Consider the following 19,259-nt stretch of genomic DNA (forward strand, 5'->3'; position numbering starts at 1 on the left):
CATTTAGGTGCCAATCAGATTACATCCCTTTCTGCTTCTGCTTTAGCCTTATTGCATCTCTGTGGGCATCTTTCTATCACCTTTTTTAGTATTGCTTATTTTGGGTCTGAATTCCCCTCATTTCCTGCTCCCAAGCCACCCGGTGGGGTACAGGTCCTACTCATAATAATAATGATAATGACTGTGGTATTTGTTAAGCACTTACTGTGTGCCGAGCACCGTACTAAGCATTGAGGTGAACACAAACAAATCAGGTTGGACCCAATCCCTGTTCCATGTTGGACTCACAGTTTCAATCCTCGTTTTACAGATGAGGTAACTGAGGCACAGAGAAGTGAAATGACTTGCCCACAGTCACACAGCAGACAGGTGGCAGAGCCGGGACTAGAAGCCATGACCATCTGAGTCCCAGGCCCGTGCTCTATCCCGTATGCCATGCTGCTTCTCTATTCTCTTTGCTGTCAGGTTTTATTTCAGGATCTTTGATTGTAGAACCAACCTGGCTAAAGTGAAACAGCTAAAGATGAAGACTGCATCTCACGGGTGCTATTTATTCTACAATACCTGTAAGCGGGTTAACTCATTATGGGCAGTGAACATGTCTACCCACAGCTGTATTGTACACTCCCAATTGCTAAGTACAGTGCTCTGTACCCAGTAAGTGCTCAATAAATATCACTTATGACGATGGATGACAGTCAGCACCTCCCCACCAAGATATTTGAATTAATGTAAATTAACTTATTTGATACTAAGTGAGCACTTAAATTATTACAGTAGACTTCGAAATCCCATGTGCGTGGAGCCACAAATGATATTATCTTCTTAAGACCAAAATGTTCCTGAGGTTCAACCAAGATAAGCCCCATTCATTTCTGGTTTTGGGGGGTAGTCCCATCCAAGCCAACCAATAACTCAGGTTGGACCCACCCTATTCTGGAGACAGGAGACCAGAGTGTGCCTTGGCAAGATTTTGGTACAGACAACAGTAGCAGAGTATTGGTTTCTTTCAGGCTCCTAGAGGTGAACTATTCATCCAGCATAGACCCACCCCCTAGTGGAAAAGACCAACTATTTATCACCTAGCGGCCAGCGTTGTTCAAAACAACAGGGCTTTTCTACAGAAGGGTAGGACACAACAAGCACATCAGAAATCCTCCCCAATCTGCCCTGAGAATCAGTATTTCTACAGACACCAAAGTTTCTGGAAAGTTTCTCTCTCCCCTGACGTAGGTACTCAAGACCTGTGCCAAGGTTGACCAGGACCAACTTAAGTGGTGTGCACAGAATATTTGGAGAGGAGGGACTTAGTACTACAAGCGCTTAGCACAGTGCTGTGCATGCAGTAAGTGCCCAATAAATGTGATTGACCGAGCCCAGACAACTTGGGATGGGAGCCCGCGTGCTGTGCTGCAAAGTTTTTTGACTTTGGCCCTGCTTCTTTAGAATCAGGGCACTCTCTCTGACCTCCGAAGTGGTGGTGGTTAAATGAAATAGCAGGGAGCCAGCAAATTAGGCAACCAAACTTTTTCTCATGCTGATATGACAATGTAAACTGCCATTAATGTGGGGTCCGTAGCCACACATGGTTGAAACTACCTCCCCTAACCCTTGCCTCCAGCCACTATATAAACTTCTCCCATGCTGGGCTGCCCCTTTTTCCTCCTCACCAATTCCTCCATGTGTGGGGGGAAGGGACCTTGATCCATTTATTAAAGTTCAGTGATTGATTTAGTTTACTAGAAGTGGTGAGACACAGCAATTTGCCTGTTAAATATTTGCTTTTCCAAGTCTTAGATAAAATCTGCCTCAGTTCCCAAAACTTAAATACTCCGTGTGGGGACGGAGCAAGGCGTTGGGGCTCTCCAGGGTGTGTTCTCACTGGTAGAAACACTGTGCCTTCTTTCAGTCTTTGAAATTAAACACCAGCCATGACAAATATAGTAACTCTGGGAGAAATGGAGTGATTCATCCCAAGACAAAATGCACTTAGCCAAATGAAAAGGGGAGACCCTCAAGCACCGGAGAATCTAGTTGTGTGCAGCAATGTTGCTACAGATGTTCAAGGCAATATCAACTGTCAGCTGAACCACCCAGTGTCATTCAAAGCTATGTGCTGTCTTGCTGATTGCTGAAGACCCTGGGCGCTGGGTGGAGCTAAATGCCAGGAAATGAACATTGGTTTCGGTGGAATTTCCATAACCTTCCCAGATCCTGAACTTTCCACTACTTCCATTGCCAAAGGTTCAGTGCGTATTTTATGCCTGGGCTTGCTGGGGGTAGTCCCAGGACCTACTCCAGGCCCACTGGGAGAGCCTGGGGATCCATTCCGGTACTTTTTTTAGGTGCACTACAGCAGGCCGACAGGGCTCTGGTGAAATGCTGCTACAGCAAGATTGACATCCGAAGGAAAGGCATAATCGGTCCAAGTAGTGGAACAGAACGTCCATTCTGCAACTGCTCACTTCCTGACCCCCACCCTCACCACCGTTGCCCCAGGTTAGAATGGATGCACGTCAACCATTGGGGATGGTAGGAAGTAGTGGTACTGGGCTAATGCTCCAATTGTCCCCCTTATCTGTAGGCAGTGTCTTCATTATGGTATTTGTAAAGCGCTTGCTACTGCCTTAAACACTGTTTTGAGTGGAAGGGTAGATGCAAGAAAATCAGATTGGATGAGGTCTCTGTCCCTCATGGGGCTTATAGTCTGTGTTAAGAGGAAGAACAGGTATTGAATCCCCATTTTACAGTTGAGGATATTGAGGCATAGTACCCAAGGTCACACAGGAGGTGAAGGGCAGAGCCGGGACTGGAACCCAGATCCTCTGACTCCCATGCCCGTGCTTCTTCCACTAGGCCACGCCACTTTTAGTGGTAAAAGCATGGGATTGGGAACCAGGAGTTGGAGCTGTGTGTACTTTGTACAGTGAAGATATAATACCTGCTTTCCCTCCTAGACTGTGAACTCCCTGTGCAACAGGGGCTCTGCTCTAATTATCTTGAATTGAATCACCCCAGTACTTAGTCCATCCCAGGCAGGCAGCCCACTAGAGAATTTCTGCCCCATCTTGACCCCCCGGGTACCACTAGTGTGTTTTCAAATTCATTGATTCATTCATTCAGTCGTGTTTATTGAGTACTTACTATGTGCCAAGCACTGTACTGTGAACTTGGGAAAGTACAATACAACAATGAACGGTGACATTCACTGCCCACAGCAAGCTTATTGTCTGGGGCGGGGAGGGCAGGGGGGCAGACAATAAAAAGAAATAAAATTACAGATGTGTACATCAGTGTTGTGGAGCTGGGAGGGGGGAAGAGCAAAGGGATCAAATCATTTTCCCATTAGCAGGGAGAGAGAGCACGTGCTGCCCAGACTCTGGCACCCTTCCGAGATCACCATGGGCAAAAAGCCACAGGGATAGCCTGGGTGCTGGGAAGCAGGTGTTAGGCAGTGAAATTTGGTGCAGCCGTGTGGCAGAGTTTCCCTTCCCTAACCAACGTTTAGATAGTTCAGCTCCTCCACTGATTAGTAGTAATAGTAGGAACAGTAGGGGTAGTAATCTTTATTATGTGCTTACTATTTGCAAAGCACTGTACTGAGAATTGGGGAAAAAGTACCAGGGGTCCCAGTCTAAGAATAAGTGGGAACTGGGCCCGGGGATGAGCGTTGTTGGCAACAGGAGCGCAAGGAAGGTGAAACAAAAACCAAAAAACAGCATAAAAAGACAAGAGTAAATGGCACAGGAGTTGCAGTTTCAGTCTCCTCATCATGCAGGGCGGAAGCACTGCCGCCAGAACTCCGTCCCCAATGTTCTGAAAATTTTGGGAGAAAGCAGAATGGGACCTAATGTCAAAGACCACGGAAGCTGCGGAGTGACTGTCTGGGTGGCAGGTCTAGCCCTCTGGGAACAGAAGAGCAGGAAGGCTTCAGGCTGCCTCCTGACCACACGCTGCTGTGGTGGAGAGAGAGGATGGGGCCCGATATCGAGTGCCCCGGCAGCTGCAGGGTGTCAGCCATACATTTTCAGAGCAAAGGACATCAGACAAATCCCTCAGTAAGTCAGGGGTTTTCTTCTCTTGGCCCTCTCCTTCTTGGGTGTCAGTCTGTCTCCAGTGGCATAATGTGGGTTGGCTTGGTTAGGCTGTGGTTGGATAAAGAGAAGCAGCGTGGCTTACTGGAAAGAGCCCAGGCTTGGGAGTCAGCGGTCATGGGTTTGAATCCTGGCTCTGCCACTTGTCAGCTGTGTGACTGTGTGCAAGTCACATAGTAGGCACTTAACAAATACCAACATTATTATTATTATTATCATAAAAACACCTACAGTTTCAGGAAAGTTTGGTTTCTCCAAGTTGTGAAAGCCCTAACCAGGAAGAGAGAGATCTGGGAAGGGATAGAGCTGGGTACCTGGACTTCTTTCCTCCCTGTTTCTCTGTCCCTCTTCCCCCTCCTCTTTCCTCCCAAACTTTCCAAGGAGACCTGTCCGTTCCCAGGATTCCAAGGGAGGAGTCTGTTTGCAGCCCCTTGGCAATCTCCTCCCATTATCAATTAATCACTCCAATGTTTAAGAGTGTGAGATCAAGATTGGCTGTACCAAGCCCTCTTGGGCCTGATTGGGCCCATTTTTAGAGATAGGGGGCTCAGCAGCAGGTCACTGGCGGTTATGAATGCCCCATCACGAAGAAGTGTCCATTAACACTCCTGAGACCCTGTGCTTCTAGGTTATGAGTTCAGATGGAGGTTAGTTCTAGTTCTAGGACTTTGAGTCCCAAGAACATCCTGAAGAGAAGCAGCGTGGCTCAGTGGAAAGAGCATGGACTTGGGAGTCAGAAGTCATGGGTTCGAATTCTGGCTCTGCTACTTGTCAGCTGTGTGACTGTGGGCAAGTCACTTCACTTCTCTGTGCCTCAGTTACCTCATCTGTAAAATGAGAATTGAGACTGTGACCCTCACGTGGGGCAACCTGATTACCCTGTATCTACCCCAGCACTTAGAACAGTGCCCTGGACACAGTAAGCGCTTAACAAATACCAACATTATTATACTCTAGACCTAAATCTGCAGTATTTATTGAGTGCTTACTTTGTGCAGAACCCTGTACTAAGCGCTTGGGAGAGTACGGTACAACAGAGTTCTAGTCACATTCCCTGCCCATAATGAGCTCACAGACCGGAGAGAGAGACAGACATTAAAATTAATAAATAAATTATGGATATATACCTAAGTGCTTTGGGACTGCACATGCAGTGAATGCCAAGTGCCCAAAGGATACAGATCCAAGTGCGTAGATGACACCAAAGGGAGAGGGAGTTGGGGAAAGTAGGCTTAATCAGGGAAGACCTCCTGGAGGAAAGTGACCCTTAAGGCTTTGAACGAGGAGTGAGTGGTAGTCTGACAAATATGGAATAGGAGGGAAGATGTGGGAGAGGTTCAACGATGAAATAGATGAAAATGAGGTTCATTGAGTAGGTTGGTGTTAGTGTGCAGGTTGGGTTGTAGCAGGTAATCTCGCCCACTCCCTTCTGCATCTCCTTGACTTGCTCCCTTTGTTCATCCTCCTTCCCATCCCCGCAACACACACGCATATATATATAGATAGCTGTAATTTATGTATTTGCTTATTTATGTATATTAATGTCTGTCTCCCCCTCTAGACTGTGAGCTCACTGTGGACAGGGAGTGTGTCTGTTGTATGCTCCCAAGCTCTTAGTCAAGTGTTTTTCACACAGTAAGAACTCGATAATACGATTGAATGAATGAATGAAGTCAGTGAGGTGAAGTAGGAGCCGGGAGAGCTGATTCAGTGCTTTAAAGCTCATGTTAAGGAATTTGTGTCTGATATGGAGGTGAATGGGCAACCACTGGATGTTCTTGAGGAGAGGGGAGAAGTGGACTGAACAATTTTTTAGAAAAATGATTGGGGGAGTGGAATGAAATAAGGATTGGAGTGTGGAGAGACAGGAAGCAGGGAGGTGAGCAGAGAGGCAGATGCAGCAGTCAAAGTGAGATAAGTACTTGGATCAGCTTAGGAGCAGTTTGGATGGAGAGGAAAGGGTAGATTTTAGAGCTCTTGAGAAGGTAAAGACAACAGTATTTGGTGACACACTGAATGTGTGGGTTGAATGAGAGCGATGAGTCAAAGATAATGCCAAGGTTACAGACCTGTGAGTTAGGGAGGTTAGCAGTTTTGTCTATATTGGTTGGAAAGACAGGAGGAGGGCAGGGTTTGGGAAGGAAGATGGGTCAAAGGTAATTCCACCTCTTTCCTCCTCTGCTCCCAACCCTTTCACCCTGCCAGAACATTGATCTATGCTTGGAAGAAGGCAGGGAAAATACTCAAGTAAAAGTTGTACATTTATGCCACTGGATGAGGATCTGAATTGATCTCGCAGGCTCTCAAAGGAAAGGGGAAAGGGAGAGAGGAAATGAATTCAAATAGAGAAGGATCCCTTAACAGAGTGTTAAGTAATTTTTCCCTAATTTTTTTTTAGATTCTTCGTTTGTACCCAGATTATTTTTACCCGATCCAAGCCCTTGTCTACTCATCCTGTAGCCTCTGGCATAGACATAGAGGGGAAGTCAGAGCTTATTTAGTCAGGGTCAGTTTAAGGTAGTAGCAGACACTTCCAATACTAATTCATTTTCTTTTCCTTTGGTATCTGCTGGCTTTGTGCCACAGGATGGGACTGTGGGTTGCTGGATACTGAGAGGAAGAGGTGACTGTAGCGTCGGGAAGGTTGAGGTTCTGTATCAGAAAAGCAGAAAGCATTCCAAATGCCATCTCTTGTATTGTACTCTGCCAATTGCTTAGTACAGTGCCCTGCGCAATAGAGCTCAATAAATACCGCTGATTGATTGATATTTTGTGGGTTAGTGTTTGGGGACAAGTCCAAAGCCATCTTGCTTATGTAAGAACCCACCAGCAGGTGGCATCGAAGCAGCAATTAAACATTTAGTGGACTTTGTGATTCTGGCTAAACTCCTATTTGTGGTAAGGGGCATTTAGATATTTATTAGCAGAGAACCTGGGGCCACTGATGGGTCACCGCGTGGAACTGCAAGCCAGTCAGCCATGCCCTGCCGAGCACCCATCGTGGGCAGAGCACCCTGCACTTGGTAGTTTTGGGGGGTATGTTGGGCAGAACCCTACACAAGTTGCTCACAGCCTAATGATCTCTGGGCGCTCCACTAATCAGTGGGGTGGCTTCCGGCGAGGAAAGCTCTTTCAAAGCCTAGGGTGACTTCGCTGCAGTGATACTCTGGCAGAATTAATGTTAATGAATTGTACATCGCCTCGATTCTATTTAGTTGCCATTGTTTTTACGAGATGTTCTTCCCCTTGACGCTGTTTATTGCCATTGTTCTTGTCTGTCCGTCTCCCCCGATTAGACTGTAAGCCCGTCAAACGGCAGGGACTGTCTCTATCTGTTGCCGACTTGTTCATCCCAAGCGCTTAGTACAGTGCTCTGCACATAGTAAGCGCTCAATAAATACTATTGAATGAATGAATGGAGACAGACTCAGACCCTTCAGGAAGAGTTTCTAAGTAAGCATCCACCAGGGTGGGTCTGTGAAAAAAGATTGCGGGGCTCTAGAATGAGGAAGGTTGGAGTTAGCCCTGAACTGTTTAGATGTGGACTTTCTAACTCAGCACCTGGCAGAGTTCAAGCAGTAAGGCCTAGTGGATTGAGCACGGTCCCGAGAGTCAGAAGGAACTGGGTTCTAATCCCGGATCTTGTCTGCTGTGTGACCTTGGACAAGTCGCTTCATTTCTGGAGAAATTGGAGAAGCAGCGTGGCTCAGTGGAAAGAGCACGGGCTTTGGAGTCAGAGGTCATGAGTTCGAGTCCCAGCTCTGCCACTTGTCAGCTGTGTGACTGTGGGCAAGTCACTTAACTTCTCTGTGCCTCAGTTACCTCATCTGTAAAATGGGGATTAAGACTGTGAGCCCCACGTGGGACATCCTGATTCCCCTGTGTCTACCCCAGTGCTTAGAACAGTGCTCGGCACATAGTAAGCGCTTAACAAATACCAACATTATTATTATTATTATTATTTCTCTGGACCTCAGTCCCCTCATCTGTAAAATGGGGATTAAGACTCTGAGCCTCATGTGGGACAGGGACTGTGTCCAACTCGATTTGCTAGTATCCACCCCAGCACTTAGTACAGTGCCTGGCATCTAGTAAGTGCTTAACAAATATCATAATTATTATGATTTCCCCTTGTGAACAAGCCACATTGGAGTCTTCCTTACTAATAGAATTTATAAAGGTAGATGTTTGGTGGGATGTATTTTGATGACTTGTCCAGGTGGGATTGGAGGGATCCATGCTAGATCCTCAAGCACGGGATCGCAATGAAGATGAAGATTTACCCTGGGATTTTGTGATGAGTGTATTTGTGCCTTGTAGGGTCAGAGTTGTATGAGGTCAGTAATTCGTCCATGTACCCCATTGTTATTTGTTTGGTACTGATGCTGCATAGCTAAAATTAATTCTCTTGCAGCAAATGTAAAAACCCTTCAAAATTAACATTAATCCAAGTGCGTAGTTAGGAGTTGTGGGGAAACCCTCAAATAACACTATCGAAACTCTGTTACACCAATCTAGATTATTGGGAAGAGGGGTTTGATTTAATTTCCAATTTATGTGAATCAGAAATGATGTTTCTCTTCTAGAGAGACACTGATGTTCAAATGTTTCCAGAGCCGTGGGAATTATTTTCAACTTAGGCCGAAAATCTCAAAAGTCTGTGAGAGAGTCATCCAAGGGCTGCTCTGTCTTCATCATGACTATGCTCGTGAGGCATCAAAAGATTATGAATGTGTAGCAAAGTCAGTACCATAGTATGAACAAACATTTCACTTGAAGAGCTATCTTGTGGCCAGATGTTTTTATTGGCAGTAACAAAGCTGAAAATGTTCACCAAATTTTGCACTGGAGTTATCTCTTTGTCCAGCGGGTATCTTAATTTGCAATGTAGAGTATCAGATCAAGAAGGCCAGCATGCCCTGTCGAACACTTTTCAAATTGCTAACATTTGTGCCTTTGTTATGAAAAGATGCCACCAGTACAGTGGCATCTGTAGAGCCAAAGCAGCATGACCTAGTGGAAAAAGCACGGGCCTGGGAGTCAGAGGACCTGGGTTCTAATCCCAGCTCTGACACTTACCTGCTGAGTGATTTTAGGCAAGTCACTTAACTTCTCTGTGTCTCAGTTCCCTCATCTGCAATCTCTGTGTCTCAGTTCCCTCCTCTGCAAAAAGGGAATTCAGTACCTGTTCTCCCTCCTACTTATTCTGTGAGCCCCATGTGGGATTATCTTGTATCTACCCCAGGGGTTTGTATAGTGCTTGGCATATAGTAAATGCTTAACAAATGTCACACTTATAATTAGGACCAAATATCAGTGGAAAAATGCCTTTGAGGGTAAAACCGAGTGGTGAGTTGAGTTGTAATAATGAGTATCAAAAAGACGTAGTGACAAGAACTACTCATAATGTCCTTGTGACTGTGAAACTAGCACTTAAACAATCTAACGTGGCTCGTGTGAGCGTTTGTGCCGTACAAACGTACTTTTCACTGCATACTATCAGCCTACGCCCTCCAATAGTTGTCCATTTTCTTGCAGCATTTTCCACTAAAGATGCGACAAATATGTGCAATTTTCTTGGCTGCCCTTCACTTTCATCTCCAAGAAGTTGCAGCATCTAAGATGAAAGGGCAATGACAGGGAACTGCCTGCTAAGGGAAATGGTGCTACTCCTTTTACCTGGCCTTCAGTGTTTAAAGTCAGCACCAAAGAACTCAGGCAGATGACTGAATGACATCGAGAATGGCCTTTAATTTGTTTTCCTGTTGGAGCCACTGGCAACAATTTGATACAGTGAATACAAAGGAGGACAAATAATAGCTCCAGTTGCCCAGAGAGTTTCGAAGAACAGGGAGTTTCTAGAACCCCCATTTAACTTTGTGAAGATAAAGGGGTTAGGAAGGGACTCTCCTGTCTTGAACTGTGAGTCCCGATACCTGATTCAGCACAGAAGTGGTCTGAGTCAATGAAGTGTCTCTTAAAACTAAGTGCCATCCAGCTCACAGTGAGAGGAGATGAATAAGAGAATATGGAGAGAAGCCAGTCTGGTTGTTGGATGGGATGAAAAGAACAAAATGTAGGCCTGAATGACCTTTAGTTCTCATAAGGAAATGTCTCTCCTCTCTTTGGCTCAGGATTCCTGAGAAATCCTGCTAGGCCTGGGATTCCATATCCCACATGAACATCTGTTGAAGTAGATTCTTAAGTAAATGAAGATGACCGGGAAGAGTCACTCCCAGTTTGTCCACTCTCTCAGGCCGCACTATGGTAAGGTAGCATTCCCAATGGGAAACAGATGTTCCCTTCTTTTGCCTTCTCCTTGCTGGAAAGGTGTCAGGCAGTGATATATTTCTGTTGCCTTAGTCAATACTGAACAAGGGAGACCTTGACTTCAGTTTCAGTGACTTATGCTTCACCTCTTGCTCTACATCCAGGAACAGAAGCAGCTGAGAATGGGACTAACCACCAGTTTCCTGGCTTCTGGGCCACTGAACACTTGTCCCCAGTGTTGATCTCTTAAATCTATTGTTTGGAGTCACTTCTCTCATCCTACTCCCCTGCTGCATTCAACTGATGTGATGTCCCAAGTTATGCTTTGAAAGGTGATTCTTGGGGACACCTCAAAGGAGCCCAACCTCTCGCAGCACATGGCATGGCATGGCATGGCATGGCACACAAATTCAGAAGGCTGTGTCTTTATAGCTGAAGCCTACTTCCCAAATGAGCCCAACAAAAGGGACAATAACAGCTCCCATGGTGCCAGGAGATCCTCACACAGTGGGTTTGAAAAGTATCTCGGAGAAGTCTTCCTGGCTAACCGATTCCAGCCAGTGATCGGAGCTCTGGTTTTAGCTCTGTCAGTTCTACAATTTGACTGCTCAGAAAAGGGCTACATGAAGCTTTTTTGAAGCTTACCGTTATTCCGGTGTTCCATAAAGACCAGTGCTTTCATAGTCCTCATGCCCTCCACATAACTGGTTGGTCTCTGCAGGTATGTCCCCAAATGCATGTCTCCAATTGAGCCGCACTTACAGTCTTGGTGTGTATCAGTCAATCATGAATTTACTGAGTGCTCACTGTGTGCAGAGCACTGTACCAAGTGCTTGGGACAATATAGTAAGTAGAAGCAATCCCTGCCCTCAAAGACTTTACCATCTAACCAGAGAGAAAGCAGCCACTTCTCATTCTACATAGATTTTTTTTTTTAGGGCAGTCCAAAAGAAAAAAAAATGCTAATTGCTGTCTTGCCCCTAAAACTGCTATGGTGTAACATTTTTCTGATATGTTTTTCACACTGCAAATGAATAATTCACAGTGATGCATATCTACACAAGAGCCAACAATGTGCTTTAAGGCCCCAAGAGGGACTCTGCTGTAGTGTGAACCTGCTATTACTGACACACATACTCCCCTTGTGGCTGGTGGTTTTTGAGCCTGGTAGCGGCCTTTTGCTCCCATCCCAGGCACTCCTGTTGCCACAGGGAGGGGAGTAGCGGGAAATGGGACCTGCCTAGGTCACAGGGCTTTGAGGGAAACAGAGCGGGTCTAGTGAAGAGCAGGTTAATCCTGCCATTCCATTTCCCTTTCAGGGGGTGGGTGGGGAGGGGTGGTGATGTGAAGTATTCGGTTTCACATCTGTTCCAAGTATTATTCTCGGCATAAATCCATTTCCTTTTAAGCATCCCAAAGCCTCCAAGGGAGCTCTTCCTCCCGTCCCCTTCCAGTCACCCAAGGGCCACATAGCAGCTGACATGTAGACTCAGAGAAAGATCGTCTTGTCACTGACCTAAGCACTGCCTGTGTCTTCGGCAAATTCAGAAATGCTCTAATCTGGTTTTAACCATAGTATACACGTCTCCCCAGGAATAGTGTAGGGTGGAGAAGAAATAATATGTCATTCCTAATTTTTTTTTTTTTTTTTTTTTACTTCAGCATAGAAAACACTCTCCAACTTTCCGGTCTCATATTTGGGAAAAACCATTTAGTCAATTGAAGATGGATTTCAGATTCTTGAAAATAGGGATAATTTCCGATCCCATCAATAATAGGCAGTTGAAATGAAACTCCCTGTTAACAGTGACATTCAGCCCTACAAAACCAACTACATCCTCAGTTTCCCTAGGTTTTCAGGTCCTCTGAAGCAAATCCCCGCTCTTCGAGAAGACTTACCGCTGAAGGACCCTGATATCCACCCAGCGAATAAGAGAACTTTTAAAGTTGCATTTTGCCTTCCTTTTACTTCCATGAATAAGCTACTTAAAACTCCTCATTTCTTCCTTACCTTTTACCTTCACCTCAAAAATACCTTGGATCTGGTTGTTTCAGTCTATCCACATGACTAACACTTGGTTGTTTTTTGTGAAACTCTCCTTGCCCTTCTCTCTATGCCCTTCCTCCTTCTCCCCTGTCCCTTCAACATCCTGCAGTGGTTCTGAGCAGGTTTGGTTTGCTTCAAACTGGCCCCATTGGGGGAATTCTTTGAGAAAAGGTATGAGCAATGTTTCCATCAATCAGTGGTATCTTTCAACTGCAGAGCACTATACTAAGTGCCTGGGAGAAAACAACGGGAGATGGAAAACACAAACCATAACCTTGAGGAAGGAACAAACCATTCAAAAATAGTTGGAGGAGAAATCATCGTTGCTCCAACTATTGATAACAGTAGTATAGGAGATTAAATGGATGAATGTATACAGTAATATAGGTTAAGAGTATTCATTCAAAAGTATTTATTGAGCGCTTCCTGTGTGCAGAACACTCTACTAAGCACTTAGCACTGTTTATAAATACTAAGCGTGGCAAAAAAACACAAGTATTAATTGTGGTAACTATTGAATTGTCATGACCCGGAAAGGTGGAGCTTCTGGAGGAAGTGAGTTTTCAAGTGGCTTTGAAGATGAGGAAAGATGTGGCCTAGAGGATTTGAAAAGGAAGAAAGTTCCAGGCGGGGGGCGGGCGTGAACAAGGTCAGAGGTGGGACAGTTAAGAACAAAGTCCAGAGAGAAGATTAACTGCTCTGGGGTCATCTCAGTCTTTCCCAAATCATAGCTGATGTCTTCCAGAGGGCTGAAGACAGGGAAACAATTCTTCTGAAGTTTCACACTGGAGATTACCTATTCTTCCTCAGAAGAAACAAAACCTGAACATAAGATGCTATATTCCCTTTGGTCATGTTTAGGTTAGAGAAGGCCTAGTGAAAAGAGCATGGGCCTAGGAGTCAGAGAACCTGGGTTCTAATCTCAGATCTGCCACTTGCTTGCAGCTGGCTGTGTGTCAACTTTCTGGGCCTCAGTTTCTTCAGCTGTAAAATGAAGATAATATTTTGTGTATCTTTTGTGTATGTGTATGTGTATCTTTTGTGTGTATATATAGTTTTTCTTGTGTGTGTATATATATAAACTATGTCTTGAATCTACCCCAGCATTTAGTACAGTGCTTAGCACATTATCTTTATTATTATTACTAAGCGATGGGCGTGGCTCAGTGGAAAGAGCACGGGCTTTGGAGTCAGAGGTCAAGGGTTCGAACCCCGGCTTGGCCACTTGTCAGCTGTGTGACTTTGGGCAAGTCACTTAACTTCTCGGTGCCTCAGTTACCTCATCTGTAAAATGAGGATTAAGACTGTGAGCCCCACATGGGACAACCTGATTCCCCTGTGTCTACCCCAGCACTTAGAACAGTGCTCGGCACAAAGTAAGCGCTTAACAAATACCAACATTATTATTATTATTATTATTATTACAGTTTCTTCTGCTCTTAGGACTTATGAAGGAATGTAGGAACACTTTGCAATCTTTGCTCTCATAATTCATTCAGAAATATTTATTGAGTACCTACTGTATGCAGAGAGAGAACTGAACTAAACACTTGGCAGGGGTGGGTACAATAAGATGAGTAGATGTGATCCACGTCCTTAAAGACCTTGCAATCAAGTTGATCACAGTTAGAAAGAAGTATTAAAGTGTAAAGATAAGAACCTCAGAGTTTTGAGGGAGTGTGAGCACCTGAGGATGTAGGTGATATGGAAATGCTGAAGTGGCAACAGGGCAGATATAAGTAGGGAGATAAGAAAAGAATGGGGGGAAGGCCTCTTGGTGGGGATGAAATTTCAGAAGGACCTTGAAAATGGGGAGAGCAGTGGTCTGCCAAATGCTAAAGGGGAGAGTGTTAGAATAATGTATTTAAGTGCTATGTGCACTTAAACACTGTTCTAAGCACTGGAGCAGTGGAGAGAGCATGGGCGTGTTATTGGGAGCATGCCAAAGATTAGCAGCGGGGGAGATGAGAATGAGGCCCAGTAAGTAGGATAGCTTCAGGGGAGGAAAAAGCATAAACTGGGACTTAGTGGGAGAAGAGAGTGCAGAGGTGAGAGGAAGAGAGGTGATTTAGAGCCTTAAAGCCGATGGTCAGGGATTTGTGTTTGGTGCAGGAGAAAATGGGTAGCCACTGAAGGCTTTTGAGAAGTTGGGAGATGTGTGCAGAATGACATTTGAGAATACTGATCCAGGCAGCAGAGTGAAGCAGAGTGGCCTAAAGAGGGGAAAGACTGGAAGCAGGGAAGTGAGAGAGGAGGCTGATAGAGTAGTCAAGCCAGGATATGACAAGAACGCAGATCAGCATGATGGCGATTTGGCTGGAGTAAAAAAGAGCTCTAAAGGGCTCCCCTGTTTAGACTGTGAGCCCGTTGTTGGGCAGGAATTGTCTCTATCAGTTGCCGAAATGTACATTCCAAGCGCTTAGTACAATGCTCTGCACATAGTGCTCAATAAATACGATTGAATGAATGAATGAGTGGATCATGGAAATACTGTCAAGGGAGCACTGACAGGATTTGGTGACAGATCGAATGTGGCAATATGATGGCTGAAAAAAGTGGAAGATTCAAGGATAATGTCAAGGTTATGAGCCCGAGAGATGGAAAAAATAAGGTATTGTCAGCTCTGATGGGAAAGTGAGGTGCAAGAGAGGATTTGGGAAGGAAGGTATGGAGTTAGTTTGGGTCATATTGAGCTTAGTTACCAGCAGGTCATCTAAGTAGAGATGTTATGGAGGTAGGAAGAAATGAGAGAGGATGACAGAGTTTAGGGCTAATAGCATTAATTTAGGAGTCATCCATCTAGGGGTGGTAGTTGAATCCTAATAATGGCCTGGGATAAGTCGTTGGGTGTGTGTGGGGAGAGGTCCGAGAGATATAAACCATCTAAGACAATAGGGAAATAGATGGGTAACAGTTGGAGTCCGTTGTGGTGACTGTGGGCATTAAATCCACTCCCCAGAAACTGCCAGAGATTTAAATAGTAGTCTTCTAGGATAAACCCAGCAGAAACATGAGATACTTAGAATTAAAGTACATTTGAGGGTGATTCATGAAATGACTGTGTACAGAATATAGTGTTTGCTGCCCAGTTCTCAATTAACTCATCACATGCTCCATGAAAGGGGGATAGAGTTTCATGCTTTGGGTCACTACTTAAGGCAGGTGAAAATTATTTAAAAAAAATTGATATTAGTAGGAACAGAGAAGGTTTAGGGAGTGAGGAACAGACACAGTGGTAAATCAGCTTCATGACCAGTGTGAGAAGATGAACATGGTTTTGGAACTAATTCTGAAATGCACCCAGAAATCTTGTCTCAAAATCAAACAAAGAATGCTTTGGTCCCAAAAAAGTGAAACTGTAGGGACATGCTGTTTGGGGCAGGTCAAAGATAACCAATAAGTATTTAAAGGGGTATTCAGAGGAGAACTGCAGAGTGCAAGCCATTGTGGTGGTCCAGAGAGAGACTGAGACAGCAGATAGCCATTATGAGCTTGAAGTGAAGCAGGATGCCTCTGCAATAGTGCTCATTGCCCGAGATAAATGATGAAGGTTTGAGAAAATCAAGAGAAGGGCAATAAAAACGAGTAGTGGGCTGGGAGACTGAACTAGAAAGGAAAGAGGAATAGAACTAAATTTTGCCATAGGCTCCCTAGGGACCTAGGAAAAGGGGAAGAAGAGGTGCTAGAAGAAGAGGGCTGTAAAATCAATGAGCCCAAATACTAGTTCCGAGGCTCCAGAAGGTAAAGTTTTATCTTGATGAGGGAACAGATACTTGATTCCCTAGTAATGGCTGGGGATTTCTAAAATTAGAATCATTATCAACTAAGATGGTCTCTTGTTTTTTCCAATATCTGAATCTATGGCTTTCATTAATCCTTAACAAGTTCAAAGCCTCTTTTTACAGACAGCATTCTTTTGGGTCCCTCAGAGGAGGTTACCATGATGTCTAACTTGACCTTCACAACTCAGGCAGATCTAAGATGCTGTCACTTCTAATGCATCAAAAAAATGAAATTTGAGCCTCCACCTCTGGCTGGTTGGAATTGTGTCTCATGTTCTGGAGCTTCCCGTCGCCTTCGTTTTATAAGAGGAAGAAGCTGTTTCCCGTTATCTGCTGGTTGCACGCTAACAACATGACAGAATGAGCGAGGGAATGTCTCAGTTCTGCCCACAGAAGCTGTGAGATTGGAGAAGGAGTGTATGTGGGTTGTTCATTTCCCCCCTCCGAATGAACCTTGGGGAAGATATGACCTGAGTTTAGCTAATATTGCCTCTACCCCTGTTGAAGTGTGTGCTTTTCAACTGTGACTACCCCCAGTTTTCTGCATCTACTGGCATAGGTACCTTACAATTCCAAGACTTGCTCTGTAGGGAGCTGGGCGTTTTAGGTAACTGCCTGGCCACTTTCTCTCCCCTCTGAAGGGCCATTTAGCAGCTTTAGGCCTGGGTGACCCTTACTCTGAGTGTTCCCTGCCATCCTTTCAAGAAAAGGAAAATATATCTGTCTCCCCACTCCTACTCCAGCTTCTGAAGCATTGTGGCTCTTCCATAACCATTTGCGGAAAATTCTATTTAAAATGCATTTTGGATTGGAAATCAATTGGTGGTGCCTTAAACTGGAAGTTGATTGATCTAAAATCAATAAATCATAGAGCACTTCGTTCAGAGCACTGCACTAAGCACTTGGGAGGGTACAATGTAACAGAATTGGTAGACATGTTCCCTGCCCACAGAGAGCTTAATTCATACCCACTTCTAAAGGAGAAATAGAGATTGTCAAATGATTAGCAATTAGTAAATTAGTAAATGCGAGAGGCAGCATGGAATAGTGGATAGAGCAAGGGCCTGGGAGTCAGAAGGTCATGGGTACTAATTCCAGCTCTGCCACTTGTTTACTGTGTGACCTTGGGAAATCACTTCACTTCTCTGGGCCTCAGTTACCTCATCTGTAAAATGGGGATTGAGACTGTGTGCCCCACGTGGGACAGGGACTGTGTCCAACTTGCTTTTATCTACCTCAGTGCTTAATACAGTGCCTGGCACATAGTTAAGCACTTAAATACCATTATTATTACTACTATTATTGTTATCATCTCCTATAAAACTTTCAGCTGAGCACGGTATTGTACAAAACAAGCTAAGCAAACACAAAAATGGTAATAATTGTGGTATTTATTCATTACTTAGCAATGTGCCAAGTAACGTATTAAGGACGGGGGTAGATACAAAGTATCAGTAAGGTCAGTCGCAGACCCTGCCTCACATGGGGCTCACAGTCTAAGTAGGAAGGAGATCAGGCATTGAATCCCCATTTTGCAATTGAGGAAACTGAAGCAACTAAGAATTTAAGTGATTTGCCCAAGGTCAAATGGCAGGCAAATGTCAGAGCTGGGATTACAACCCAGGTCCTCTGACTCATTCTCTGCCTAGTTCAGGGTTGGGTAACTCTTCTGGCTGGATATTCACTTTAAGATTTGGTAAGCTATTAAAGCTTAAATTCCAGAAAAATTTAATGTTATTTGAAATTGTTATTTCTTATCTAAGGAACTGTCATGTCATTTCCATCACAATGTATAATAGCAATAATAATAATAATTGTGATTTTTTTGAGTGCTTACTATGTGCCAGGCACTACACTAGGTTGATTACAAGTAAATTGGATTGGACACTGTCCCTGGCCCAAATGGGGCTCCCAATCTCAAACCCTATTTTACAGATGACGAATCGAGGCACAGAGAAGTGAAGTAACTTGCTCAGAGCCACACAGCAGACAAATGCCAAGCCGGGATTAGAACTCATGGCCTTCTGACTCCTAGGCCCGTGCTCTCTCCATTGTGTCACATAGCTTCTCCAACACAAATACACATATGTGTAACACATAAACATTTTAAACTTGATCCAGAAATTTATGCGAAATGAAGATGATAAACATAGTTTTACTTCTGCTGGACATAATTTTAGTCCAGAGAAAAGCATTGAACAGGCCAGAGGTGGGCTGCGAGATGTATTTTACTCATTCATGACCTGGAGGCTTCCCATCTAGCAATCATTTGGGGACACTGACCTTGACTAAATGAATATGTAGGAGCCATTTGTTCTTTCAGAGCTCAGGTTTCTATTCGCAACACCACTGGCCCCCTGAACCTATCTCATTTGTCTATTATGACAATCGATTCATCAGTCAATCCGTCAGTAAAATGCATTTATTGGGAGAGGAAAATAGAGGGAATATAAGTGATCCCTGCCAGGCCTCATCGGCTTAAAGTCTACCAGTGGGTGTATTCTAATGATGAATCCCTAGTGCCCTAAAGGAGTTAATGCACCTCCAAAAAAGGAACTGTTTAATTCCATCTCATCATTAGGATGTTAAATGTTTTAAGCTCTTTGGAGAAAGATACAGAGTGCCCTAATTGTTCACGAGCAGGAATCATTCAACAAGATACCTGAGCAGCTGTTCTCAGGGGAGCTTAAATAGGGCAACCACCAGCCGGGTGGGCAGAAGAAATGCTTTAAAGACACTGAAGTTTAAATTCAAATGATGCAGCATTGTTGGACATTGGTGAGAAATCTCCAGCAGTGGAGATTGCACCCATCATTCAGAATTAGGAGTGACTTTTTTGAGCAAAACAAGTTTAACTTTTGAGTTTGAGGAAGATGTATGCATCAGGCACTTCAAATAACAGGCAGCCACAAACTAAAGAAAGTTTACAGGGAGAGTACAATATAGTGGAGTTGGAAGATGCGATCCCTGCCCTCAGTTAAGGGGAACAGCATAGCCTAGTTGATAGATCATGAGCGTAGGAATCACAAGGACCGGGGTTCTAACCCCCGCCACTTGTCTGTTGTG

At 44.5% G+C, this 19,259-nt stretch overlaps 1 protein-coding gene across 10 annotated transcripts in view; it reads left to right on the forward strand.

Moving 5' to 3' along the window:
- The window catches only part of TTLL5 (tubulin tyrosine ligase like 5), a 234,578-nt gene that overhangs the window by 203,881 nt on the left and 11,438 nt on the right, over positions 1–19,259 (forward strand). For 3 of the 10 annotated variants that reach the window (XM_039911662.1, XM_029083036.2, XM_039911663.1), the window contains one exon: positions 2,346–2,499. The exons of 2 other annotated variants lie outside the window; for them this stretch is intronic. In XM_039911662.1, coding sequence (XP_039767596.1) covers positions 2,346–2,499 — 154 coding nt within the window. Of the gene's footprint in view, positions 1–1,233; positions 1,306–2,345; positions 2,500–10,228; positions 10,362–19,259 lie in introns of those variants that run through there. 5 more of the 10 variants (XR_005659888.1, XR_005659889.1, XM_029083342.2 and 2 more) reach the window with 4 other exon arrangements.

This window comes from Ornithorhynchus anatinus, chromosome 1 (genome assembly GCF_004115215.2).
Source record: "Ornithorhynchus anatinus isolate Pmale09 chromosome 1, mOrnAna1.pri.v4, whole genome shotgun sequence".
In the NCBI taxonomy this organism is placed as follows: Eukaryota; Metazoa; Chordata; class Mammalia; order Monotremata; family Ornithorhynchidae; genus Ornithorhynchus; species Ornithorhynchus anatinus.